Source organism: Marmota monax, unplaced genomic scaffold, assembly GCF_021218885.2.
Source record: "Marmota monax isolate L192 unplaced genomic scaffold, Marmota_monax_Labrador192_F-V1.1 WCK01_AAM20220418_F8-fsc00024, whole genome shotgun sequence".
NCBI lineage: Eukaryota > Metazoa > Chordata > Mammalia > Rodentia > Sciuridae > Marmota > Marmota monax.
Window position 1 is genome coordinate 25037380 of NW_026695224.1, and position 27912 is coordinate 25065291.

Sequence of the window (27912 nt, forward strand, 5' to 3'; positions counted from 1 at the left end):
CACAGTTTATTTACTGGTACTGAGTATTGAAAGGGCACTTTATCACTGAGCTACATTCTTTTTTTTTTTTTTTTTTTTTTTTTAAGCTAGAGATTGAACGCAGGGGAGCTCTATTATTGAGCCATACCGCCAGCCCTTTTTATTTTTGAGACAGGGTCTTGCCAAGTTGCTGAGGCTGGGCTCCAATTTGCAATTCTTATGTCTCAGCTTCCCGAGTCACTGGATTACAGGCCTGTGCCACGATGCCCGGCTTAGTTTTCAAAGACAAATGGAGGGCCAGGTGTCTTTTACTGTTAGATCATTTCTTCCACATGAAATTGAAGGTCTGAAGAACAAGTGTATACATGAGCACAATAAGAACCGTTGAGTTCTGCACATAATTCTATAACTAGAACTAAGAGAAGTATACCAAAGACCTCTACTACACACGCTACAGCTGTTGTTAACTATGTGAACTGTTAGTAATTCCCATGAGGAAATCAAAATGTCGGTCTCCAGGAGCCAGCCTCCATCCCCGTCACGTGACATACTCTGCCCATCTTTCTCAGCCATTGCATCAGCCAAGCTAGAGCCGCCTTTCCAGAAGTCGATTAATAAGCTGATTCGTGATCAAGTTGATTGGCATATATGTTGACCAATAATATTTCCTAGGAGTAGATCGTAGCGGAGCACTTTCCTTTGGCACGCACTGATTGGATAGGGCGATGCGGGTTGCGGCGGGTTGTAGCCCGGGGCGGGTACTGCTGTGCTTTTGCTCCTCTTAGAGAGCAGGTAACCTCGGGCCTCCGGTGGGCTCTGAGGGAGGAGTTAGGAACGGGACCCTAGTGGGTGGCAGGCAAATTTCAGATCTCTGCGGCTCTGGGAGGGACCCGGGCCTAGGGGAAAAGGAGCACTGCGGGGGTGCCCGGGCCAGCTCCCGCGTGGCCACGGGAAGCCGGGCCTGGGCTGGAGCGGGGCCCGAGTCCGGGCGGGAGCGCGAGAGCGGCCCTTGCCAGCCCCTTGGCGCCCTGGAGGTGGAGCCGTCTCGGGTGGAGTTGCTGAGGACCCAGGCCTTGCGAGGATCACGGTGGCCATCGAGTTCCCAATTTTAGTCTCCTAGCGGTGAGTGGGGGTTCAGAGAAGCGTGACCAGAATGGTCGGAGTCCTTCTGGGAGCTATTCCCTCAATTCCTCAACTAATAAAAAATAAGTTAATTAATTAACGGAATAGTTGATACCAGCCCAGGCTTACCCGGAGAATCATGTTCTGCTATTACTCTTTCAGACAATCTGAGTTTCCTATTGTGCTTTAAAATATGCGAGTTTGTTGTCAAAGGATTGGTATAAATGATCATGAAATAGGCATTTAGCAACCAGTGTATTAGATACCGGGGATAAACTGTAATAGCCAAAAACAGCCCCGGTACCCACTGAGATGTAACTTACATCCCGATGAGAGACGGGTCTTAAACAGCCATCAAATGCATTTGGAAATTACGAAGGGAGACACTTGGGGCTATGAGTCTAATGTCGGAAGCGAAGGCTTCCTTAAATAAGTTTCTTTGGAATTCAGATATCAAAATGGAAAATTTAACTAGGAAAAGGGAAAGAAGTAGGGGTGGGTAGGGAGCTTACCTGGCACATGGAGAGAGAGCTTGTTACAAGGTCCTGTGCCTGGAGCCACAGTGTGATTTAATCTAGCCAAAATCTTTACAGTTCCTGCTGGAAAGCGGAATTTGAAGTCCTGTCTTTGTGCTACCTCTGTATCCCATGTAGATTTTCTATTGAAAAAAAATGAATGAGTTGTAGTGAGACACAGCTTTTGATAGTCCCAGACTCCTTAGGGCTTATAGCCAACATATTAGATCATTTTGTACAACACTGTAATTATTTCTGTATATGATGGTCTCCCCATGAAGGACATATACTGTAGTTCCTCTTGATTCCCTGCACATAGTATGCATTCATTATGTTGAATGAGTAAGCAAAAATGGGAAATTCAAATGTCTTTTGGAATGTAATTGCTTATCTACCTCAAGTGGTCCATTTAAATAAAGAAATGGTGAACTTTTTTTTTTTTTTTTTGGTACTGGGGATTGGATTCAGGGTCACTTGACCACTGAGCCACATCCCTAGCTCTATTTTGTATTTTATTTATCCACAGGGTCTCACTGAGTTGCTTAGCGCCTCCCAGTTGCTGAGGCTGGCTTTGAACTCATGATCCTCTTGTCTCAGCCTCCCAAGCTGCTGGGTTATAGGCATTTGCCACCTCACCCAGCATGGTGAACATTTTCAAATGGCCATGTAATGCTACAAAGGAAGAATTACTGCCATCAATTCATTTTTGCCACCATAGTTAAGATTCTTTGAGAGCCATGACAGGGAGGGATGAGAAAGAATGTGGTAGGAGAAAGTTTCTGAAAATTCAAGGCTTGACTCTTAGCATGGACAGCCAGTTCCTATGTGTGAGATTTATAGTCCACTCTTTGGTTTTCAGCCTGTTTTACTCTTTTTGCCAGAAGGGTTTTGAGTAATGTGTTGATTAAGTGGTGAATAAATCAATTGAAATTGTAGTTAAACATAACTCTTGAGAGTCAAGGTATCATGTTTTACTGTGAGCATCTTTATTGGTTCCTCCTCATGAAAATATTTTATGCTAAATGACATAAAGTATTAGCTATCTTGTTCCTTCAGAACTTACAGTTTACAAATTACTTCCAATCAAATAGGTTATTTTTTTGGTGTGGGGGGCGATCCTCACAAAACCCTGGTTGAATAAATAGGTAGATACTACTTTAAAAAGAAAAACAAAACAAAACAAAAAAGGAACCAAACTCCAGCCAAAATAACTTATTTCAGGTAGAGTTGTGTCTAGAAAGAGTTCTAGAGACTTTTAGATAATGTTATAAATAAGGTGGTTCCATTTTTCTATTTATTTTTGTGGTACTGGGGATTGAACCCAGAAATGCTCTACCACTGAATTATATCCCCTGTTCTTTTATTTTTTTATATTGAGACAGAGTCTAAGTTACTGAGGTGGCCCTCAAACTTGGGATCCTCCTACTCTAGTTGGTGTGTTGATGTATTGAGCTTATTGAGACTGGCATGAAAAAAAGAATGGATGGGGTTGCTGTTTGTTGGTGTAGCCAAGTTTCGCTTTGATGATGTTTTTAGCCTTGGACATTACAACATAGAGGTTTTAAGATTAAATAGCTTACCTATGTCTTGCTTTGACTTGGCTTGAGAAATGGGAATCTTATGTAATGCCTATTTTTAGTTCCAGTTCCCTTGATTTTTCTTTTTCTTTTTTTTCCTTTGGTAAGTTCTTTGGGTTGACTTTCAAGATGGATTCAACCCTAACAGCAAGTGAAATCCGGGCACGATTTATAGATTTCTTCAAGAGAAATGAGCACACCTATGTTCATTCATCTGCCACTATCCCATTGGATGATCCCACATTGCTCTTTGCCAATGCAGGCATGAACCAGGTAAGGATTTCTTTCTCCTTGACTATCCACATAGGAGGCAGCAGAGCAGTGATAAAAATACAGTTCTTGGAGTGAGACAGAATCCCAGTTCTGTTACTTCTCATGTGATCTTTTATTTTTTTTAGTTGTAAAAGGAAAATAAATAAACCTTATTTATTTTTATGTGGTGCTGAGGATTGAACCAAGTTACCTCACAAGTGCTAGGCAAAGTGCTCTACCACTGCCCTCACATGTGATCTTGCAGAACATTCTAGTCATGAACCTTAGTTTCTTTGTGAAACAAAGAATAATATTGCCTGCTCATAGATTTCAGTGAAAAATGAAAAAGAAAGCTGGGTATGGTGATGCAGGCCTGTAATGTCTCGGGCGGGAGACTGAGGCAAGAGGATCGAAAGTTCAAAGCCAGCCTCAGCAACTTAGTGAGGCCCTAAGCAACTTAGTGAGACCCTGTCTCAAAATAAAAATAAAAAGGTCTGGGGATGTGGCTCAGTGGTTAAGTGTTCCTGGGTTCAGTCCCTGGTACCAGAGTACCAAAAAAAAAGAGAGAGAGAGAATGCATAGTGCATACAAAATGTTTAACATGGCATTTGGCACATAGTAAGTACTCAGACCTTAACTATTTTTACTTATGATGATAAGAGACCTTCAGGGGCTGGGGGGGTTATAGCTAAGTGGTAGAGTGCTTGCCTCACACATGTGAGGCACTGGATTCAATCCTCAGCACCACATAGAAATAAATAAAATAAATATATTTTAAAAAGAGAAAAGAGAGAGAGAGAGATGTGATTTATCTCTCTAAAGAAAAATAATAGTGTGGGTCTGGGGTTGTGTCTTAGTGATAGAGCACTTCCCTAGCAAGCTTATGGCCCTGAGTTCAACCCCTAGCACTTCAATAAAACAGAAAAAGTAAGAAAATATAGTCTGCCATCTAGTCTATAAAATTTTGTCTTTTTTTTTTTTTGTAATGAATAAATTCAGCATTTTGTTCAAAAATTTTTTTAATAATTTTTTTTTCTTTTCTTTTTTTTACACTGTTGGCGATCAAACCTCAGGACCTCACACATGCTAGGCTGTTTAGGGGACAGATGAGGCAGAACACCAAAGACAGCAGGAAGCAGTTTTATTTGGCTGCAGCCAAGTTCAGAGGGTAAAGCTCTCAGTATAATCAATTAATCCCTCTGAACCCTGAGTTCAGGCAGTTTCAGAACTTTATGCCCAGTGTGTAGGGGGAGGGGCTCAGAAGTTCACACAAAAGCAGCTTTTTCTTTCACTGTTCTGGGCAAGTTAACCCTTCAAGGACAGCACCTGAGAAGGGGAGAGCTTCTTCTCTCCTTTCTTTCTTCCCCCTGCCAGCTGTTACCATGGAGCCCAATTAGTAACATCTTCTCTTGAATTTGAAATGTAAACATCTCTGTGAAGCTGGCCTCCTTAAAAGAATCTGTTTTTCTTATCACACTTTGCATTTATAGACACACTTCCCTTGAAAACCTTTACAAATTATTATATATATTTTGTTACCAGAAAGTCGATAAATGGGGCTGGGGATATAGCTCAGTTGGAAGAGTGCTTGCCTTGCATGCATAAGGCCCTGGATTCAATCACCAGCACCAAAAGAAAAAAAAAGGAAAGTTGATAAATGTTTGTGAAAAGTAGTAAAGAGCATCTGGAGTGCTGTTCTCTTTCAGGACTGTGGCCAAATTTAATTATTGTAAGATAGAGCAACAGAAAATAGGAATCTTAACTACATTGAACTCTTTTGTAGAGATTTTTTTGCTGATAGTCTTAAGATCAATTATGATGAAGATTTCTAGAGAAGCTTAATTAAGATTTTCTATGGAGGAGGGGGTGCTACTGCAAGGCAAGTGATCTACCATTGAGTCACATCCCCATTCCTCCAGTTTTTCCTTTATTGCTCCCCTCTGCAGACAGGGAGGGTCTCAATGTTGCCCATGGTAGCTCTGAACTCCTGGATTCAAGTCTTCTGTCTGAGCTTCCTGGGTAGCTGGAATTACAGGTGTGCCCCTGGATATCTGACTTGTTTTTTGGTACCAGGGATTGAACTCAAGGGCACTCAACCACTGAGCCACATCCCCAGCCCATTTGGTATTTTATTTAAAGACAGGGTCCCACTGAGTTGCTTTGGTTCTTAATAAGTTTCTGAGGCTGGCTTTGAACTCATGATCCTTATGCCTCAACTTCCTGAGTCGCTGGGATTACAGGCGTGCACCACTGCACTTGGCTTGTTTTTTTTTTTGTTTGTTGTTTGTTTGTTTGTTTGTTTTTACTCTACTTATTTATTTATTTATATGTGGTGCTGAGAATCGAACCCAGTGCCTCACGCATGCCAGGCAAGTGTGCTACCGCTGAGCCATAGCCCCAGCCCCCTTTTTTTAAAAAATATCTATTTTTTTAGTTGTAGTTGAACACAATACCTTTATATTATTTATTTATTTTTATGTAGTGCTGAGGATTGAACCTAGGGCCTTGCACGTGCTAAGCGAGCACTGTACCACTCAGCCACAACCCCAGGCCCCTTGTTTTTGTTTTTATAAAATAAATTGGTTCTTCAGGATTCTTTCAGAGGTTTGCTTTCATTTATAGACCATACATTATTTGTTTGGTTTTTTTGTGGGGGTATTGGGGGACGAACCCAGGGGCACTTAACAATTGAGCCATATCCCCAGCCTTTTTTATTTTTTATTTTGAGAGAGGGGACTCACTGAGTTGCTTAGGGTTTTGCTAAGTTCTGAGACTAGCTTTAAACTCATGATCCTACTGCCTCAGCCTCCTGAGTTGCCTGGCTTTTTGACACCTTTCCTGAAACTGGTGGCCACCAATGCCAGATTACATCCATTGCTGAAGAAACTGTTAGTTTTTGTGTTTGGGGGCAAACACAAAATATTTGAAGTTTTATTGCTAGAGAAAAGAAATCATAAAGGAGTTTGTTTTATTTGTTTTCATTTTTGGTGCCAGGGATGAAACCTAGAGTCTAGCACATGCTACCACTGCACTATGCCTCAAGCCTCATAAAGGAGTTTATTTTTATTTATTTATTTATTTTGGTAGTTGTAGATGGACAGGATTTCTTTATTTTATTTGTTTATTTTTATGTGGTGCTGAGGATCTAACCCAGTGCCTCATGCAGGCTAGGCAAGCACTTTACCACTGAGCCCCAGCCCCAGCCCCAAGGAGTTTAGTTTTTAATTTAGTTTCAGTGCTGCGAATTGAACTTGGGGACAAGCTCTCAATGAGCTACATTTCAGCCTTTTTTTTCTTTTTTCTTTTGAGACATGGGTCCCTAATTTGCCCAGGTTAGCCTTAAACTTGTGATTTTTTTTATCTCAGCTTCCTAAGTCACTGGGATTGCAGGAGTGCACCACAACACCCAGCTTAAAGGAATTTAAAGGAAGTTTTTCGGTTAGTCTGTGGCATTGAGAAATGTTTACTAGGGTGATCCTTGCTTGGAAGTGGATGCAGGTTAGGTAGTGCTCTCAGGGCTTTCTACTATGATTCCCCTGCAGCCCAGGCCCAGGGATCCACCAGCCATTTGGATGCTCTCTGGGATAAATTAACATTTTATTTTCTCTCAGATGTATTTGGTATGGAAACTTGGAAGCAGTGGGAACATTTTCTTCCTTTTATATCATTAACTATAAAATTATGAAACATGCTTTCAGTTATATAGGAGTCTTCTGCATACATCTGGAAATGGGACATGATTTCAGGTGGACTCTTTCAAGGGGGTGGGTTTTCTGGAACACTGGAAAGGTTCTGTTCTATTCAGGCATACCAGGGCACAAACTGTCTTCTCGCAAATGAGCTGCTTCTGTAAGAACCACAGAGGTCCAGTGTTTGGAAATATTCTCCTAATAATAGGAACTGTTAACCTGTGTGTAGTACTTGCTGTGTGCTAGTACTGTTGTCTCCCACATAGTTGACTCATTTAACTTTCACTGTTGTCATCCCTACGGGAGTGCTAAAAGCTCTAAATCAGTAGCCTCTGCTTACATAGCTGGTAAATGCCAGATTGTGGATTTGAATCTAGGCAGTCATTTCCTAAACTTTTTTTGTGCTACTTTGCCTCAAGATCATAAATAGCTTAACCTTCTTTTTTTCTTTAAGCAATTTAAAATGGTATTTTTTGGACTTCTACTTTTTTTTAGGGATTATGCCAGTCTCAGGATGTATAGAGATGGGTGAGGTAATTTTTATATTTAAGGAGTTCATAATCTAGCACAGGACTATTCAGTAGACTTTTTACAATGATGGAAATGTTCATATCTTTGTGGCCCAATATGGTAGCAACCAAACACATGGAATTACCAAGTTAGTGTGACGAAGAAACTGGGTTTTTTTTTTGTTGTTGTTATTGTTATTTGTTTGTTTTTTGGTACCAGGGATTGAACTCAGGGGCATTTAACCACTGAACCACATCTGTAGCCCTTTTTTATATTTTATTTAGAGACAGGGTCTTTCTGAGTTGCTTAGGACCTCCCTAAGTTGCTGAGACTGGCTTTGAACTTGAGATCTTCCTGCCTCAGCCTCCTGAGCTGCTGGGATTATAGGTGTGCACCACCTATAATAAGAAACAGAATTTTTAATTTTTTAAATTATTAATTAAGGCTGGGGCCATAGCTCAGTGATGGAGAACATGCTTAGCATATCTGAGGCCTGGATGTGATCCCCAACACTCAAAAATAATAGTAATAATCATAATTACTAATTATTTGATTTTAATTAACTTATTACATGGTTACATGTAATGGTGCTTAAATGGACATTTCCTACTGGGAAGAGTAAGACAAAGCTAATAGCAGTGATACATCTAAGTATGATTGGAAAAGTCCTCAGCAAGGAAATACTATTTCTACACATTAAGTTATTCACCAAGCTGTGCAAATTTCACTCCATTAATATGTCTCAAATTTTCTTTCTCACTTTTATTCCTAAACAAGCATATCAATTTTTAGAATAAATTCTTCCAGGAGGATTACATAAACCCTGAACATTGGAGACTTGTGAAGAAGAAAAACCCTTGGCCACTTCCATCTGGCAGGTCTTCCCTAGCATAGGTGGTATCTTTGGCAGTGGTGGAAATCCTTAGGGAATTAGTTTTGGGAAGAAGCTGCTCACTTCTGCCTTGTTCCATCAAGCTACCTGCTTCTAAGTGCTTATGTTCTAGGCTCACTAAATCCAAAGCACAATTTGTGTGTGTTCTTTTCCTGCCAGGTTGTGGCCACCTGACATAATCTGCAGCTCAAAAGTCATACTGTCCTGTTCTCTTTTTTTAGTTCAAACCTATCTTCTTGAACACTATTGATCCATCTCACCCTATGGCAAAACTGAGCAGAGCAGCCAATACCCAGAAATGCATCAGGGCTGGAGGCAAACATAATGACCTGGATGATGTGGGCAAGGATGTTTACCATCACACCTTCTTTGAGATGCTGGGCTCCTGGTCTTTTGGAGATTACTTCAAGGTAAGCTCAGTGCAGAAGAACCTTTGGAGTTTATTAAATAAAGGGATCATTTCCAGTAAGGAAACAAGTTTGTTTGTTTTAAAGCATGAAATATTATCATCTAGAAGATTAATAGTGAAGGACATTTGTTAATTCTAATACCCCTAGAAATAATATCTGTGATTTGATGATTTCAGTTTGTATTTCTTACATAAATTCATCCTGAATTTGGTTGAGTTTATAGTGAAGATATTATAGTTTTCATGTTCTCAGGATATTTTGGTTTGGCCATGTTCTTTATCTTTCATTTTGTTATTTTTGTAGGAATTGGCCTGTAAAATGGCTCTGGAACTTCTCACCCAAGAATTTGGCATTCCAGTTGAAAGACTGTATGTTACATACTTTGGTGGAGATGAAGCAGCTGGCTTAGAACCAGATCTGGAGTGCAAACAGATCTGGCAAAATTTGGGGTAAGAATGCGACTCATTTGCAGAGAGTAGAGAGGAATAAGTGATTACTAAAGTCAGTGCCAGAGTTTATGATTTTGATTTCAAAATCTTATGGTTTTAAGTACATTGCCATTTCTCATTTTGGGATGTTTGTTTGTGATGTACGTTAGGGTGACTGAGAGTAATTATTCTTTTTTTATTTTTCCTCCTCTGCTGGGGTTCCAAAACCAGAGCTTTGCTAGGCACATGTTCTACACTGGACATATCTCTAGCCCCAGGAGTAAATATCTTTTGATGTATTCATTGCTTTGGGGGGGGGGGGTACTGGGGATTGAACTTAGGGACACTCCACCACTGAGCCATATCCCCAGCCCTATTTTGTATTTTATTTAGAGACAGGGTCTCACTGAGTTGCTTAGTGCCTCACTGTTGCTGAGGCTGGCTTTAAACTCACAATCTTCCTGTCTCAGCCTCCCAAGCCCCTGGGATTACAGGCATGTGTCATCACACCCGGCTTCATTGCTTCTTAGTATGTTCAGTCATTCTATTGTTGAAAGCTGACACAAGAGTCCCTCATTTTTTGTGTTTTATAAATTTTTAAAAATTGTGTATATAGGGGCTGGGGTTGTGGTTCAGTGGTAGCATTGCCTAGCATGCGTGACACACTGGGTTCAATTCTCAGTACCATATACAAATAAATAAAATAAAGGTTCATCAACAACTAAAAAATATTTTTTAAAAAAATTGTGTATCTGAGGCTAGGGTTGTGGCTCAGCAGTAGAGCGCTCACCTAGGATGTGTGAGGCCTTGGGTTTGATCCTCAGCATCACATAAAATAAATAAATAAATAAAATAAAGGTATTATGTCCAACTACAACTAAAAAAAATTAAATATAAAAAAAATTGTGTATCTAGCCAGGAGCAGTGTTGCCTGTCTATAATCTCTGGAGGCTGAGGCAGGAGGATCTCACGTTTGAGGGCAGCTTCTGCAACTTAGCAAGATCTGTCACAAAATAAAAAGGGCTGTTGATGTAGTTCAGTGATAAAGTGTCGCAGGTTCAATTCCCATTACCTTTCCCACCCCCCCCCCCAAAAAAAAATTGTGTTTCTAATGCATGTGTTGTAAACATTTAAATGCTATTGAAATGTTGAAAATAGGAAATGAAAGTCTCTAATATTAATCATTTTTCAGTAATTGTATACTCTGTATGTAGTCTTCCAGCCCTTTTTCATATTTTTGTAGACTAGTTTTTTTCAAAAGTGGTGTTCTTTATATGAAATAGTTTATTTCTTATGAAAATGTAATGGTATCAAACAGGATTAGAAAAAAGAAAAATTTTTAAAGTTTAATGTATAATGTATTATAAAAGTGAACACAATGGATGAGTTATATGTGTTTGTGTTTGAACACTTAAAATAATATTGAAATCTTAATAGTATTTGTGCGGTATCAAGGAGAATCTGAATATAGGGGACTGGGGTGTCCATGTTGTCATTGTCTTATTTTCTTATTAACTCTCTTGTTATACTTGGACGCAGTATTGTATCATTTGTTCTTTTTTTTTATAATTTTTTTTTAGTTGTTGTTGGACACGTGCCTTTATTTTTATTTATTTTCATGTGTTGCTGAGGATCGAACCCAGAGCCTTGCACATGCTAGGCGAGTGCTCTACCGCGGAACCACAACCATAGCCCTGTCTTTTCTTAATTGATTTTTTTTTTTTTGTAATGCAGATGGAACCAACTTAGCCATGCCCCCTACCCTGCTTTGCTTTTTGAGACAAACAAGTCTCACTAAGTTTCCCAGGCTGTCCTAAACTTGAGATCCTCCTGCCTTAGCCTCACAAGTAGCTGGGGTTATAGGCATGTGCCACTGTGGCTGACTTTTAAAAAAAAAAAATTACTTTCACTGTACTTAAATCTTGTTTTACTTGACTTTATATATATCCTGTACTTTGTTTATCAAATGAGCAAGATCTCTTTTGAGTGCTTTATTATTTAGCAACTTTCAACAAAGCAAATGGTTTTTAATTCTTTTAATTCTTTTTTTTTTGAGCTGGGAGTGTTGCTTAGTGGTAAAGTGTGTACTTAGCAAGCATGTGGCCCTGAGTTTGATGCCCAGCCTCATACACTCACAGAACTCTGCTCTCAATATTACTAACGCCCTCTCCCTCCTTCCCCACCCCCCTCTTTTTTTGGTACCTGGATTAAACCTAGAAGTACTTAACCACTGACCCATATCCATACCCAGAGGCACTTAACTAATGAGCCACATCCCCAGCCCTCTTTATGTTTTTGAGACATGGTCTCACTGAGTTACTTAGAGCCTAAGTTGCTGAGGCTGACTTTGAACTTGCTATCCTGTCTCAGCCTCCAAAGCCACAGTGCAACTGTGTCCAGCTTAACTAACCCCATCTTGCAGGAGCTATATTAATCTCTTCTTGAAGGTTAAGTCTTCATGACCAAATTACCTCTAAAAGTCCCACCACCTCTCAACACTATTACATTAACTATTAAATTTTCCTTCCTTTTTTCCTTTTTTTTTTTTTTGGAGGGGGGAGCTGGGGTTTAAACCCAGGGCCTCATGCTAAGCATTCATATAGCCACTGAGCTATGCCCCCAGGCCCTAAGCAGTTGAATTTGATGAGTTTTGTTATGAACAGACCACCTCCACTTACAAAGCATAACAGTCATTTTGAAAGATGAAGGATCATTTGCAAAGAAAACATTTGTTAGCTGGGCATGGTGGTGCAGGTTTATAATCCCAGTGGTTGGGGTGGCTTAGGCAGGAGGATCTCTAGTTCATAGCCAGCCTGAGCAACTTAGTGAGGCCTTAAGCAACTTAGTGAGACCCTGTCTCAAAGTAAAAAAATAAAATAAAATAAACTTTATTAGGATTTGTGTGTAGGCTAGGCTTAATATTAGTAATTGCAAAGAGCAGGCCTTCTTTAGGAGAAATCATAAGGATCTCTTTTTGTGGTGGAAGCAAGTCTTGGCAGGATTCTTGTCAGTGACTGTAACTGGGCTTATCTTTCCTGTTGTGTGTAGGCTGGATGACACCAAAATTCTCCCTGGCAACATGAAGGATAACTTCTGGGAGATGGGTGACACAGGCCCATGTGGTCCCTGCAGTGAGATCCATTATGACCGGATTGGTGGTCGGGATGCTGCACACCTCGTCAATCAGGATGACCCCAATGTGCTAGAGATCTGGAACCTTGTGTTCATCCAGTATAACAGGTAGCAATGGGATCCTGCTTCAATCCTGCTAAGAGGAGAACCTTTCCTTGAGTCAAGCAGAGAAAGAGGAATCAGCTACGTGACCGTCTTTGTGGCTGAAGGTTTCTTTTCAGACCCTAATCTTTAGGGACAGTGGAGCAATACTCATGTCACCTCTAGAGACGTGAGATCTTATGGCAGTTCTTTAAATTTTATTCTCAGGTTTCTCCACTGATCTCTGTGGTAGAGCTAAGCCTATTCTTTTATAAACTAATTTTATCCCTTATAGTACCTTGAGGGCTACTCCTGTAATGGTGTTCCTGTTGACATTTGAGCTGCTATTTTAAAGCTCATTTCTCTGAAGCGTTCCTCATTCTAAAATGGACCCCAAAGTACTACCCTTTCTTTTGCCTTTCTCTCCTCCCCTCCCCTGTCACCAAACCAGACAAAAGCAAGTGACAAATAGTCACAGGCTATAAACTGCATTGTGAGTTTTGACCAGCAGGACCTGAAGAGGTGACAACCTGAGTCCTTGCTTCAGCTTCTTCCTTTCTCTGGATTATACAGGGAGACCGATGGCATTCTGAAACCTCTTCCCAAGAAAAGCATTGACACAGGGATGGGGCTGGAGCGACTGGTGTCTGTGCTGCAGAACAAGATGTCTAACTATGACACTGACCTTTTTGTTCCTTACTTTGAAGCCATTCAGAAGGTATTGGTCCTGTTGCAAAGATTGAAACTTCCATGGAGGTTTCTAGGCTTTGCAGTGCTGATGATCTTTGCAGCACTCAAAGATAAATCTCAAAGATAAATCACTATATGCTTTGTCAGCCATTGGTACCTTTTACCATATGCTTATTTCATTGCCAGTAGCATGAGACTCTAGGCACAAGACAGTACAATTTGTTGAGTGTAAGGGGCTGGCAGGAGGGTTTTTGCTTTTCCTAGGGTCGCCTTTCCTGGGGTTATGGGATCTGGCAAGATGGTCATCCTTTCTCCCAATGCTCCTCAATCCTTTAAGACCCTCCTTGGCCAAGGCAGCACCAGAAGGGCTGTCTGCTAATGGGCTTGTCTGGGTGTTTACCTGTAGGGCACAGGTGCCCGGCCGTACACTGGGAAAGTTGGTGCTGAGGATGCTGATGGGATTGACATGGCCTACAGGGTGCTGGCTGATCATGCTCGGACCATTACTGTGGCATTGGCTGATGGCGGCCGGCCTGACAACACAGGGCGGGGGTGAGTATATACATACTGGGCAGTATTTGGACAGATACCATGAGTTTTATGACTCTTTGAAACTTAATACCAGACTTTATTATTGGTTTTTGTCTTCTGGGTAGGTGGAAGGATTTTTTTCTTTTTAAGGAATAAAGGGAATTTCTGCTTATGTTAAAGAGATGCCACTCTATCACTATCTTGAGTCTTTTATTTAAGGTTTTATGATAGAAATTTGGCAGGGGTGGATAGGTTCAGATATTAACTATCCCCAGGAAATTTTATTACTGACAGGAAGGGCCTGAGATCACATGCATCTGGTTTGTTCTTGCCTCTCTCTGGGTAGCCAAACATGGAAAGACAACAAACTAGGGTTTAGCCTAGCTAATCTTTGACATGCAGTTGGGGGTGTATTACTGAGTTTATGCTGGAATTAATCTTAGTGACTTTGGGAAAAACAAAAAGAAGCAGGATTAGGATAGAATCTATGCAGGAGCAAGTCAAAGGGCTGGGGATGTGGCTCAGTAGTAGAGCACCTGCCTAGCACACATGAGGCCCTATGTTCTGTCTCTAGCACCGCAAAAAAAAAAAAAAAAAGCAAGACAGAAAGTTGGTCATGTTGTCTTGGGTGGAATTATAAAGGTGCTATGACAGGACCCTCAGCTGGGAATGTTGTCTGCCAGGGCACTAGATTTTGCCTCTTACAGGTACGTGTTGCGACGGATTCTCCGCCGGGCTGTTCGATACTCCCACGAGAAACTCAATGCCAGCAGGGGTTTCTTTGCTACATTAGTGGATGTTGTTGTCCAGTCCCTGGTAGGTTCATTTCTCTGGTACCTCTTTTGTGCTAAAGCCATATTCTAAGAGGGATAGAGTGGGAGGCAGCATGTTATTAATGGGCATTTGTAAGAAGGGTCCTGGAATGGTCTCTGGCTTGAGCACCCCCCTTCTTTGTCAGGGAGATGCATTTCCCGAGCTAAAGAAAGACCCAGACATGGTGAAGGACATCATTAATGAAGAAGAAGTTCAGTTTCTCAAGACTCTCAGCAGAGGACGTCGCATCCTGGACCGGAAAATTCAGAGCCTGGGAGACTGTAAGACCATTCCTGGTGAGGCACAGTTTGTGGCTTCCTCCATACTGGCTGTGGCATCTTTCTAGGAAAGGCAAAGCCCTCATTCACAGGCCTACAATGGGGCTCCCATGTGTGCCGAGGCTGAGCATAGCTGGGTCAAACTGCTTTTGGTGTAAAATGGGATTAAGAGTAAAATTATAAATGTTATACTTTATTATGGTAAGGTATTCAAACAATACAGAAGTAAAAAGTGAAAATCCTTTCCCCAAATTATCTTTCAGAGGTAATAGAGTTTGGTGTATTCAGGATTTTTCTCTAAATGCTTGAAATGCACATAGGTATTTGTATATATGTGTATGCTTTTCAGCAAAAGTGGGAACATTTGGCATATACCATTTTGCAACTTGCTTTATTTTTCACCAAGTGGATAATTAATTTCAAAGGATTTTTGTTTTTGGTTTTGTTTTTTTGGTACTGGGGATTGAACCCAGTGATGCTTAGCCACTGAGCCACATCCCCAGCCATATTTTTTGTATTTTATTTAGAGAGAGGGTCGCTGAGTTGCTAAGTGCCTTGCTGAAATGCTGAGACTGGCTTTAAACTCCCGATCCTCACGCCTCAGCCTCCCAAGCCATTGGAATTACAAGCCCAGTTTTTTTTGTTTTTTTTTTTTTAATTGAAGTATTATGTATAAAGGGAAGAATCTGAATTTTCTCAAACTGAACACACTAATTCAAATCAAGAAATGAACTTTACCAAGAACCCTGTACTTCCTCCAGGTCACTTCCAATAGATTTATGGGTATTCTGACAAGTCCAAGGACTAATATTGACTTGCCTTGACTTTAATCCCTTTGGTCATTCCCAGCATCCTCTTGGGAGGATTCCACATGGAAAATAAGGGGGCTGTCCATGTTATTCTGATGCAACTCCCTTGTGCTATATAGGGGACACTGCTTGGCTCCTGTATGACACCTATGGGTTCCCAGTGGATCTCACTGGACTGATTGCTGAAGAGAAGGGCATGGTGGTAGATATGGATGGCTTTGAAGAAGAGAGGAAACTAGCCCAGGTAAGGAATGTGAGAGTGATCAGGAAACCCAATACCTTGAAACCCAGGCAAGACTTGGCTACAAAGCAACCATGACTTTCCTTCCATTGAGGTCTTTGAAATTTTTTCCCTAGACTAGAGGATCTCAAATGGGAGTAAATTTGCACCTTTTGGGGCCATTTGGCAATAATACATGAAGATATCTCTGATTTTCACAACTAGGGGCGAGATGCTCTTGTCATCTCGTTAGTATAGGCCAGGGATGCTACTCTACATTCTCTGATGCAAGAGACCATGTCCACAAAAAATAATGAACTGGCCGAAAATGTCAGTAGAGTGCCAAGATTGGAAAATGCTGTTCTAGAGCTTTACCTTGGGTATAGTTTTGCAACTATACCCAAGGTATGTATGTATGTATATATATATGGTCCAGGCTTTAAGGCTCTCTTCCCCTACACACTTTAAGGTAACTAACGCTTGTCTCTTATTGACAGCTGAAGTCACAGGGCAAAGGAGCAGGTGGGGAAGACCTCATTATGCTGGACATTTATGCTATTGAAGAGCTTCGGGCAACGGGTCTGGAGGCCACAGACGATTCTCCAAAGTATAACTACTATTCAGATTCCAATGGTAGCTATGGTATGTTGCTGGGCTCCTTCTTCTGAGCTGTCTGCCCCTTATCTAGAGTGTTTTGAGAGATCAGGTGCCCTGCAGCAGATCTCCCAAAAGCCTTTCCCTTAATGCTATACAGTTGTGTCAGGCTATTTCTTTTTTTTTTTTTTTTTTTCTTTCTTAAAGATGGGGTCTTGCTTTGTTATCCAGGCACCTCTCAAACTCTTGGACTCAAGAAGCAATTCTGTCTAGGCTTCTAAGTAGCTGGTACTATAGACTTGCACCACCACACCTGGATGTGCTGCACTTTTATTCGCAAAAGCATCCTGGGCTGGTGGTTTCATTTTTATTAACTTTATTCTAGAATTACAGTTAGAGGACGTTGTAAAAAATAGAATTGCAGGGAGGTTCTGTGTATCCTTTACCAGTTTCCTCAATTTGTAACCACCTTCAAGGAATCAGGCAGTTGACCCTGAAACAGTGGCAATTGAATTTTGCATCAGTATATAGCATTTTAAAGTTAAGAAACAAAAGAAATAAATAAGCAATACAAGCTTTTGCATTTTTGCCCTATCAGAGAGCAGTCTTAGACCAAAGTCTATCCAAGTGATCACACAAATTGAATATATTCTTTTTTTGGTACTGGGGATTGAATCCAGGGGTACTACTTAACCACTGAGCCACATCCCCAGTCCTTTTTATATTTTATTTAGCTGAAGTTGGCCTCAAACTTGCAATCCTCCTGTCTCAGCCTCTTAAGTAGCTGGGATTACAGGCGTGTGCCAGTGCACCCACCTTTGTTACTAAAAGATTTAATCAGATTTATCAAGTTTCTATTCAGTGTCTATGAGTTAGAGTGACCAACTGTCTAGTTTGCCCAGAGTTATCCCAGGGTTAACACTGAAAGCTTGCATCTCAGGAAACTCCTCAGTCCTAGAAACCGGGACAATTAGTCCCCCTATTGAGTGTTGCATCATGTGGTGTAAAACCAGCCTGCTAATTCTTTTTTGCCTAGTAAGCAAAAGGCCCTGGGTTCAATCCCCAATACTGAGAGGAAAAAAAATTCTACCTTTACATATATAAATTGTACACATACATGTATTCTCTTAAGACACTCTTGGGGCTGGGGATATAGCTCAGTTTGTAGAGTGCTTGCCTTACATGCACAAAGCATGTAATGGGCTTGCTTTTTAATAAAATTGGACAATCAGGACCTAAGAAGGATTTGAAAAATCAAAACCAACAAAAGCCATCTAGGAATGTGTGAATGGAGCTGGGGACATAGCTCAGTGGTAGTGTTTGCCTAGCAATGGGTGAAGTCCTGGATTTGATTCCCCAACACCAAAAAAGAAAGAAAACAAAGTGCACGAGAGTCATTGATCTTGTCTTCTCCCATCTTTGCATTTCCACCGAGCAGTGTTTGAGAGTGCAGTGGCCACGGTGTTGGCTCTGCGCAGGGAGAAGATGTTTGTGGAAGAGGTGTCTACGGGCCAGGAGTGTGGAGTGGTGCTGGACAAGACCTGTTTCTATGCTGAACAAGGAGGGCAGATCTACGATGAAGGCTACCTGGTGAAGGTTGATGACTGCAGCGAGGATGTAAGCCAGCAGTTCTTCCATGTTAGCTAGGGAGGCATGACTATGAAGCCCAGAACCTTCTTTTGCTCCTCAGCACTCCAGGCCTTGAGGAGCACACCTAATAGATATATTTTTTTTAATTAAAATGTTTTTTAACTTATATATAACAGCAGAATGCATTACAATTCTTTTTTTTTTAAGAGAGAGAGAGAGAGAGAATTTTTTAATATTTATTTTTTAGTTTTCGGCGGACACAACATCTTTGTTTGTATGTGGTGCTGAGGCTCGAACCCGGGCCGCACGCATGCCAGGAGAGCGTACTACCGCTTGAGCCACATCCCCAGCCCCATTACAATTCTTATTACACATGTAGAGTACATTTTTTCATATCTCTGGGTGTATACAAAGTATATTAACACCAATTCATTCAATAGATCTTTGAGTTGGGTTTCGTTGTCGGTGTTTCTACAACCAACAGAGGTGCTGCTTATACTTGTTGCTTTCCTGACCATTAGGTATCCTTGTAAGGAAGATCCTTGGAAACAGGGTACATGGGTCATCCCTAGTTCTTGCATTCTTTCCTCATGAATAAGGAGAGGTAGTTCTCTGAATGGCAAGCATCCTTGTAGGAAACTCGGCCCTTAGCTTAGCCACTGCTGAGTTTGGCTTCTGTTTTTTTTTCCTACCTGCTTCCCACCCCAGTACTGGGGTTTGAACCTATAGGTGCTTTATCACTGAGCTACATCCCTAGCCATTTTTATTTTGAGACAGGGTCTCAGTTTCTGAAACTGTCCTCGAACTTATTATCCTGCTCCCTCAGCCTCCCAAGTAGCTGGGATTACAGTCATGTGCCACCACACTCTGCCAGGTTTGGCCTGGATGAAACACTGTCTGGTTACTTATAATGGCTTTCAAATTCTTGAAGATGCTTCTCAATCTTGTGTATATGTATGTATATTTAACACATGTAATGGTATTATATATATGTATATAGATAGAAACCACTAAAGAGGGCTTTTTTTTTTTTTTTTTTTTTTTTTTTTTTTTGTAGTGCTGGGGTTTGAACCCAGGACTTTGTGCATGTAAGGCAAGCACTCTACAAACTGAGTTATATCCCCAGCCCCAAGATTGTCTTAAGAGAATACATGTATGTGTCCAATTTATATATGTAAAGGTAGAATTTTTTTTCCTCTCAGTATTGGGGATTGAACCCACAGCCTTTTGCTTAGTAGGCAAGCATTCTGTCACTGAGATACATCCCCAGCCCCTGAAGAGAGAATTTTTATACATGTTAATTTTAATTTTAATATTTAACATATATGAATTTAATTTTAATGTGAATTTATACACACACACACTTAGATTTTTTTTGTTTTGTTTTTGTTGGGTACCATGGATTGAATCTAGGGCAATATACCACTAAGCGACATCTCCAGATCTTTTTATTTTTATTTTTTAAAAATATTTATTTTTTATTTGCAGTTGGATACAATATCTTTATTTTACTTATTTATTTTTATGTGGGGCTGAGGATCAAACCCAGGGCCTCGCTTATGCTAGGCAAGCGCTCTACCACTGAGCCACAACCCCAGCCCCGACCTTTTTATATTTTGAGATGGGGTTGCCCTAAGTTGTTTAGGGCCTTGCTAAGTTGCTGACGCTGGTTTTGAACTTGTAGTCTTCCTGCCTCATCCTCCTGAGTCATGGGGATCACAGGTATACACCACCACACTAGGCTCACACATAAATTTAGAGAGAGAATTGATGTTTCTTGAAAAAATAATTTGTTGGTTTCTTGCTTGACTCCCCTTAGAAAACTGAGTTCACAGTGAAGAATGCTCAGGTGCGAGGAGGGTATGTGCTCCACATAGGAACAATCTACGGCAACTTGAAAGTAGGGGATCAGGTCCGGCTATTTATTGATGAGGTGAGTTGCATAATATTGGCCCCTATGGATCTTGTTAGTAATCATCTCCTTCAGTTTTATATTGTCCCATCATTGTCCTTCCTAAGTGAAATTATAAGTAGGGTGCAGGAGTAAATTTTGGTACATTTTATGGCTTGTGAGGAATGTGACTGAGTAAAACCTGCATGTTCCTTCGACAGTGGTTTTACCACTACTTTCTGTTGAGATCCTATGGACTTGTTTCATGGATTTCTCTTCTAACATTAAGCACTTCTTCAGAAGCTTAAATTAGTTAAGAACTAGGCTCTACTGCATGTGATAGCAGAGCTCCAAAACCATAGTTTAAAGTGAGATAGCAATGTATATTTCACACCTAGAAGTCCAAGGTAACATAAGACTCTGCTCCACAGAATTACAGAGCTCAGCCTCTCCTCACTTGGTGCTCCATCATTCCTGGGGTTTGCCCAAGACTTCATGGTCTGTAATGATAACTATCAGACCCATGGTCTACACTAGAGGTTAGCAAATTATTTTTCATGAAGGGGCAGATGGTAACTATTTTGGCATTGTGGACCACATGCTATCTATCACAATTACTCAGTTCTGCTCTAGCAGTGCACAGGCAGCTGTAGACAGTATGTGAATGAATGAGTTTAACTGTTTTCCAAAAAAACTATTTATAAAAATAGACAATAGGCCAGATTTGGCCCATAGGCCATAGTTGACTATTCTGGTTTGTGAAAGTGAAAGGTGCACACCCCTTCTCTTAAGGGTACTAATCACTTCTGCTCACATCCTCTTTGCCAGAACTTAGTCATATGCCAGAACTTACTGCCTTCAAGGGAAGCTAGAAAATGAAGTTTTTACTCTGGACAGCCATGTATCTAACTGAAAATTCTAGTATTGGGGGATGACTGGCCATTTGTTATAGCTATCCAATCATTCCCCAAATATCAGCCACCTCTCCCCTTTACAGCCCCGGCGGAGACCTGTCATGAGCAACCACACAGCTACGCACATTCTGAACTTTGCCCTGCGCTCAGTGCTTGGGGAAGCTGATCAGAAAGGCTCACTGGTTGCTCCTGATCGTCTTCGATTTGACTTCACTGCTAAGGGAGCTATGTCCACCCAACAGATCAAGAAGGCCGAAGAGATTGCTAATGAGATGATTGAGGCAGCCAAGGTAGGTTGGACTTGTCTAAGTTCATGACCGTCACCCTTTCCCATTTATCATGGAGGCTCAGCAGTTCAAGTGCTTTCATTCTATTATACCATATTGTGTCTTGCACATAGCTTTGCTTAAAACAGGTAATTTTCCAAACTGCTTTTGTAGTGGGCAAAGGTGGTGTTTGGTGGTGGGAAAGAGCAGTCTTTAACCTGTTCCCTCCTTAGGACAACCAGACCTCTTCTAGTTATCTGTTTCTATGTGTGTAGATTCTCTCTGTGTTGTTCAGGCTGGTCTCAAACGTCTTGTCTGAAGTGATCCCCCCATTTCAGCCTCCAAAGTATCTGGGACTACAAGCATGTATCACTGTGCCCAGCTATATTTCTGTTTAATGTCTATTTACCTACATGCATCCACATGTGAATTGGCTTACAGTTTAACAAAATGTTGGAAATTCCCATCTTGATCCCTTTGTCTTGTACTGGTACATTATTTCAGGAGGCTTGGGGCACATGCCAGGCAGAGCTAGGGTTAGAGCCTTGGAGTCCTGCCAATAGGTCCACACCACTGAACCCAATAAGATGCAAAGGCTGGCCTTGAACTTGTGATCCTCCTGCCTCAGCCTCTCGTGTAGCTGTTCTCTGTGCCTCTTGGTTCATCTTCAGGAAATATTTTTTCCCAGTTTTTTTTTTTTTTTTTTCTTCTTTCTTGGCAGCCTGTCTACACCCAAGATTGTCCCCTGGCAGCAGCAAAAGCCATCCAGGGCTTGCGGGCTGTGTTTGATGAAACTTATCCCGATCCTGTGCGAGTTGTCTCCATTGGGGTCCCAGTGTCTGAGCTGTTGGATGACCCCTCTGGGCCTGCTGGTTCCCTCACTTCAGTTGAATTCTGTGGTGGAACGTGAGTACTGTGGGAGGAGCAGCAATAGATGTGGCACCTGCCTTTTGTTAAATTGGCAATACCTTTGAGGTAATAAGCTAGCTAGATTAGCTCATGTCTTCTTTCCTTTCTCACTTCTTCCTCCTTCTCTCCTTAGGCTGTATCCCTAGCTCATTTTATTTTGAGATAGGGTCTCACTAAGTTGCTCAGACCGACCTCATATTTATGATCCTCTTGCCTCCAGTCTCCCAGATAGTTGAGATTCAGGCTTGTGCCATTGTGCCTGGCTGGCTTCCTTTCTTGCTTGCTTGCTTATTATTTATTTATTTGTTTGTTTGTTTGTTTTACTATGCTGGAGATGGAACCCAGAGTCTTGCACATATTAGGCAAGCAGTATACCAATGAACTACATTTCCAGCCCCCAACTCTGGTTTTTCCAAGGTTGAAATGAAGTCCACAGATATACGCTTGCTAAATAGTATTGTCAAGAATCCCAGTGCTCTAATCAGAGCCTTCAGTGTCTGACATTAACATTTCCTGGGTTTGTGATGAAATACTTTTCCTGGAAGAGGAGGTAAAAAGCATTGTGTACACACTTAGCCTAAATTCCCTGGGCTGACCCTAACAAGAATGCTGGTGTGAATTCAGGATTCAGCAAGGCCATGAAGTGCTCGTGGAGCTCTTGGTCTGGTCTCAGCCCCATTCATTCCTGGCACCTCACCTCATTTCCTTTGCTAGCTTTAGCAGCATCTGAGGAATTAAGCCTGTTGTCTCAGAGCCCCTGAGCAGGCTATGAGGTAGACCTGGCTTAGACAGCCTGGGAGAGCCACTTGTTTCTATCAACTTATATTCCCTCAGAGCTAGTGGGGTCTTTTAGGGAAGGTCTTGGTGGTTTGGAAAGTTTCAGAGTAAGCCTGGTGGAAAGAACATTCTTAAGGCGATAGCCAAGCCTAGCCAGGGTTTCCTACAGGCCTTAGGCTGTGAACAGGTGGGGTGTATGGAGGGCAAGTGATGGACCTAAGGGAGCAAGTCCTAGGCCTCTGCCAACTGAATTGGGCCTTCAAGTAAATGCCACTTCTTCCCGAAAACCTGAAACAACTTTCAAAGACTTCATACCACCCTCACAGAATGACTGTGAGAATTATTGAGGAATAAGACCCTATTTGTTTAAGGGGTTGTGGAAAGATGTCAAAACTAATCCTCCAATATTCTCACCTTGTGAGCAGGAATATAAAAATATAGCTTACATTCCACCAAAGGACCAAAAACGTCATGTAGAGCCTATGTCATGTAGAGCCTGTCAGCCCTAATATTGGATGTTAGGGATTATAGAGCACCTTCATGTTTATTTTATTTGATTTCACAACAGCCATGTGGGGGAGAATTATCCCCGTTTTATACATGAAAAGACTGAAACCCAGAGGGATGGTGTCTACCCAGTGTCAGAACACTCTTAAGCCCAGGCCTTCTCTCTCTTTCCCTTACAGCTTCTACTGTTCTTATTTAGCCAGAGCTGTGTTCTGAAATTTCCTTAAATACGAGGGAATTACCCACTGTTCTCTGAGGGATGATGACCTCATGGGGTTCAGCCTAGCAGCTATGGGCTCCCCAGGGGTAGGGAGGTGGCTAGGGATCCTGGGCTTCCTTTCTTTTCATCTGGGCTTCCTTTCACTCCTGATTTTGTGTTCTGCCATTCAGGCATCTGCGGAATTCAAGTCACGCAGGAGCTTTTGTGATTGTGACTGAAGAAGCTATTGCCAAGGGTATCAGGAGGATTGTTGCTGTCACAGGTGCTGAAGCTCAGAAGGTGAGCACAGCAGGCAGGTGTGTAGTTTATTTGAACAAGGCAGGGGGAGCCCATTTTGGGAATCCATGGAGCAAACAGTTCTGTAGCTGCTATAGTCAGAAGGAAAATCCAGATTGCTACCCCCACCTGTCCTCCAGTTAACTCTACCTGGCAGAAGAAAGCCACCACCACATTGTCATGTTTAACTCCCAGCTGTTATGATTAATCTTTTAAATGTATGTAAATTCTGTCTCAGTACATCCATGTCTAGGAGGGTAAGCCAAAGTTTTGCTGTGGCTTCAAGGGTTCCCTCTCTTCTCCACCTATCCTAAGGATGTTTACCTAGTGTGAGGTGCAGGACATAGAGGTGCATGTTCGGAGAGTAGGAACTATAGTTTGTGCCAAATCCCGAGGACTATTCATTTCACAGTTTGAAAAGGGCTCCTGATTTATGATTTCTTGGACATCCTGAGCCTGACGTAGCAGACAACTTTTGCTGACTGGGCATGTGAAGAAAGTGTTCCTTTCTGGGGCAGGAGGCTGTCAGCATTTGCTTCCCGGAGGAAAAAAAATTCTGGTCTCTTAGAGCATGTGCTCCACACGTGCTGTTGGTGCTTCTGTAGCTATTTATAGACAGAGCTGTGAGACCAGTGGGGGATGACTCAGATTTATAGATCTGACTGTCCCCTTCCCAGGCCCTCAGGAAGGCAGAGAGCTTGAAGAAATCTCTGTCTGTTATGGAGGCCAAAGTGAAGGCCCAGACCGCACCAAACAAGGATGTACAGAGGGAGATTGCTGACCTTGGTGAGGTAAGGACAGCCTTACTCCCTCCTTGGCCTGCTCATTGCTTGTGTGCCTATGGAGCAAGGCCCTCCCTGTTCTTAAGGAACTCTCACTGTAGCCTCTGGGCTGACTTGTTATCCAGTGGCCTTGCAAAGGGGACTTTTTTGATGCTGGCCTACAAATCTCTGGACCCTGCCTACTGCTTCCAGTACAGCTGGCAGGAGAGCCCTTTCTAAGCATGAGTGGGGGTGAGGGAGGTGTGGAGGGAGAGTGTCCACTGTTTCCAGGCCTGCCTGATGATTCTTAACATCTGGAACTTCCCCTAAGCCTTCTCAGCTGTGCTCATGGACTGGTAAGGACCAGGTCTTACATGAGAGCTGAGCCCTCTTTATAGTGCCCCTTTCTCTCTAGCCCTGCTTGTGACAACTGCTACAATTGCTACAGTGACTGGTCTCAAGACCAGCAGATATCTTTTCCTAGACACAAGCTGGAGAGGACTTTTGTTTAAAAGAAGGGTGGGGTAGGCTGGAGCTTCATATCCTAGCACCATGTAGCCCAGAGCCAGTTAGTCTTCTGGTTCCTGTTCCAGGCACTGGCCACTGCAGTCATCCCCCAGTGGCAGAAGGACGAATTGCGAGAGACTCTGAAATCCCTGAAGAAGATCATGGATGACCTAGACCGCGCTAGCAAAGCTGACGTCCAAAAGCGAGTGAGTCCTGGCTGTGCTGGTGGCAGGAAGGGAGCCAAGAGGATTTCCTGGACAAAGTCTGGGGTGACTGCTGCCTGGGTTTCGGGGTCTGGGCCTTTGGCCTGACACTCTGCTGGACTTCCTTCTTGTAGGTGTTGGAGAGGACAAAGCAGCTCATCGACAGCAACCCCAACCAGCCTCTGGTTATCCTGGAGATGGAGAGCGGCGCCTCAGCCAAGGCAATCAGGGGCTAGGGTCTGGGCACTTCCCGGCCTGTCCACTGCATGTCCCCTTCCTTCTAGGCCTCATCAGCCTTCTGGTGGCAGATGGGTGGGCTTTGAGTCTCTGAGCCATGTGGTCAACTGAGGGCTCGCTGTCTAGGATTAAGGTTAGACTAAGCCATGGAGAAATATGAGCTGGAAGAAGGAGCAGCTCCCTGGAGTTATAAGGCAAACTTCAGAGCTAGAATGTGGGCAGGGCTCTGGGATTGGTCCTTCTTCATACAGGCTCCCAGGGACAGCACCTGCTCTTGGAAGGAATTGGGGTGGTGGCTTGAGGGCTGAGCTCTGTAAACTCCCTGATTTAGAGCAGGGCCTCCTGCCCCAGGGCCCTAGCCTAACACTAGGTTCCCCCTGTAGGCTCTGAATGAAGCCTTGAAGCTTTTCAAGACGCATTCCCCACAGACGTCTGCCATGCTCTTCACAGTGGACAATGAGGCTGGCAAGATCACCTGCTTGTGTCAAGTCACCCAGGTCAGAACTCCCTGCAACCTTATTCCAAAGCCTGTAAACCTCTGCACCTCTGGGAAGCACAATCTGGCTTCTCAGAGTTTGGTTCTTCTGTTGTTTGCTGAGACCCATTTATGTTTGTGCAGCCCTTGTAAAAAACTGCCAACCTCCTGCCCACCTGTGTGTCACCTTTTTCAGTACCACTTACCCTCAGGCCTTTTCATTTGTGACTATGTGTGACTGTACTGGCTGACTTCTGGCTTAGCCACTCTTCTTCATCCTGGCAGTGGCCACTGACTAATCCTCTACCATTTGTAGAGTATGTCTCGGCCTCTGGCAGCAACACCCAGGGCAGGGGGCGGGTAACAGTGGCTTTCCCTCCATGCCCCTTTAATCCTATCCTCTGACCTGACTCCCACTTCCCCTTCCTGTCTTTCAGAATGCAGCCAACCGGGGCTTAAAAGCCAGTGAGTGGGTACAGCAGGTGTCAGGCCTGATGGATGGCAAAGGTGGTGGCAAGGACGTGTCTGCCCAGGCCACAGGCAAGAATGTGGGCTGCCTGCAGGAGGCACTACAGCTGGCCACTTCCTTTGCCCAGCTCCGCCTAGGAGATTTGAAGAACTGAGGGGAGGGGGGCTCTCACTGGCAGGTGTCTCCCTCACCCGGATACATCAGTCCAGCTGGGAGCTCTCCATCTGCCACAAGGACATTAGAATCTTGGAACTTTATAAACAGAGCCATCCGTCCTAACCCAGCAGTAACTGGAACACACCTGAGAGCCATCCTGTGACTCAGTGCCCCATTACATTACTGCCCTTTATATCAATGCCATCTGTTTAGAACTACTACCCCAGGATTGCTATTTAACAACTTCATGCTCGTGTCTGTAGATAACAGTTCTCTGCCAACCAGAGAGTTCTGGGTCTGCAGGTAGGAAAACTTTTTGCTGCAGAGAATAAAAGGACCATGTGCAATAACTTGATGCTGCCATGTGATCTGTGTCCCTGCTTCTCCTGAGGGACTCCTGTAAAATTTATGCTGTGTTCCAGCTGGTTCCTGGTTGCAGTCCTTACTGAGTCAGGCCCCTGAGTCCCCAGAAATTACCTCAAGACATTTGTGGAGGTAGAGGCAAACTAGGTAGGGTGAGATGAAGAGAGGTATTAATAATTCAATAGAAATGAGCCAGATGTGATGGCACACATCTGTAATCCCAGCTACTTAGAAAGTGAAGCAGGAGAATTGCAAATTTGAGACCAGCCTCAGCCACTCAGCAAGACCCTGTCTAAAAATAAAAAGGACGGGGAATGTAGCTCAGTGGTAGAGTGCCCCAGGTTTGATCCTCAGTGCAGCAAAAAATAATAAAAACAATAAACACGACTTAGGGCTATGGATGTAGCTCTGTGGTAGAGCACTTGCCTAGTATATAAAGGCCCTGGGTTCCATCCGCAGCACTGAAAAAAAGAAAAAAAAAATCTACCAAGAGTTACAGAAAGCAAAGAAATGCTTTTCTTAGCGCTTCTCTTGGGGAGAACATCTCCATGTCTTAGACCCTCCGCTGGCGACATTGTGTGCCCCGCCCTCCCTTTGAGGCAGCTGCTGTGAAGTCAGGTGGCTTATGAGAAGAATTCAGATATAGCATTGCCCCCCCATCCTCACTCCAGTAACTGCCCCATTCCCACTTGCTTGACCCAAACACGGTCAGTGAGGATAAAGACCCAGGTCTAGCTCTGAATTCAATTGATCTAAGTCTAAAACTGCAGTTCGGAATCAGTATGTGGGAAGTAAAGATATAGCTTGCCTGTGTTAGATACCCGATACAGCTAACTGGTCCTGGGGCCAAGGCACTCTTGGCCCTGCCG

The 27912-nt window shown here is 42.7% G+C and overlaps 2 protein-coding genes across 3 annotated transcripts in view; one reads left to right on the top strand and one right to left on the bottom strand.

The window, feature by feature from the left end:
* The window catches only part of LOC124086498 (ATP-dependent RNA helicase DDX19B), a 30569-nt gene extending 28877 nt beyond the window's left edge, over nucleotides 1-1692 (bottom strand). Inside the window, exon 1 of the mRNA XM_046434774.2 lies at nucleotides 1614-1692. Coding sequence (XP_046290730.1) covers nucleotides 1614-1622 — 9 coding nt within the window. The 5' untranslated portion in view covers nucleotides 1623-1692. The remainder of the gene's footprint in view (nucleotides 1-1613) is intronic.
* On the top strand, nucleotides 709-27030 carry Aars1 (alanyl-tRNA synthetase 1). Of its 2 annotated transcripts, none has more exons than XM_046434772.2 (21): nucleotides 709-771; nucleotides 3302-3466; nucleotides 8758-8946; nucleotides 9250-9395; nucleotides 12423-12614; nucleotides 13161-13305; nucleotides 13684-13829; nucleotides 14516-14624; nucleotides 14767-14917; nucleotides 15828-15952; nucleotides 16426-16570; nucleotides 17961-18139; nucleotides 19932-20045; nucleotides 21001-21207; nucleotides 21905-22089; nucleotides 23767-23875; nucleotides 24550-24663; nucleotides 25227-25346; nucleotides 25478-25564; nucleotides 25964-26077; nucleotides 26493-27030. In XM_046434772.2, the coding sequence occupies exons 2-21, from the start codon at nucleotides 3323-3325 to the stop codon at nucleotides 26676-26678; spliced, it is 2907 nt and encodes a 968-aa protein (XP_046290728.1). In that variant the 5' UTR covers nucleotides 709-771; nucleotides 3302-3322; the 3' UTR covers nucleotides 26679-27030. The 2 variants fall into 2 exon arrangements, with proteins under 2 accessions (XP_046290728.1, XP_046290727.1); XM_046434771.1 differs by having other exon boundaries at nucleotides 729-1101.
* Nucleotides 27031-27912: the final 882 nt, after the last annotated feature.

What these genes read in the sequence shown, in the direction of transcription:
- Aars1 (XM_046434772.2), top strand. Translation starts at nt 3,323, where the DNA reads ATGGATTCAACCCTAACAGCAAGTGAAATCCGGGCACGATTTATAGAT. An exon ending in CCAATGCAGGCATGAACCAG is followed by an intron (nt 3,467 to 8,757) that starts GTAAGGATTTCT and finishes CTCTTTTTTTAG; the next exon opens with TTCAAACCTATCTTCTTGAA. An exon ending in TCCGGCTATTTATTGATGAG is followed by an intron (nt 20,046 to 21,000) that starts GTGAGTTGCATA and finishes TCCCCTTTACAG; the next exon opens with CCCCGGCGGAGACCTGTCAT.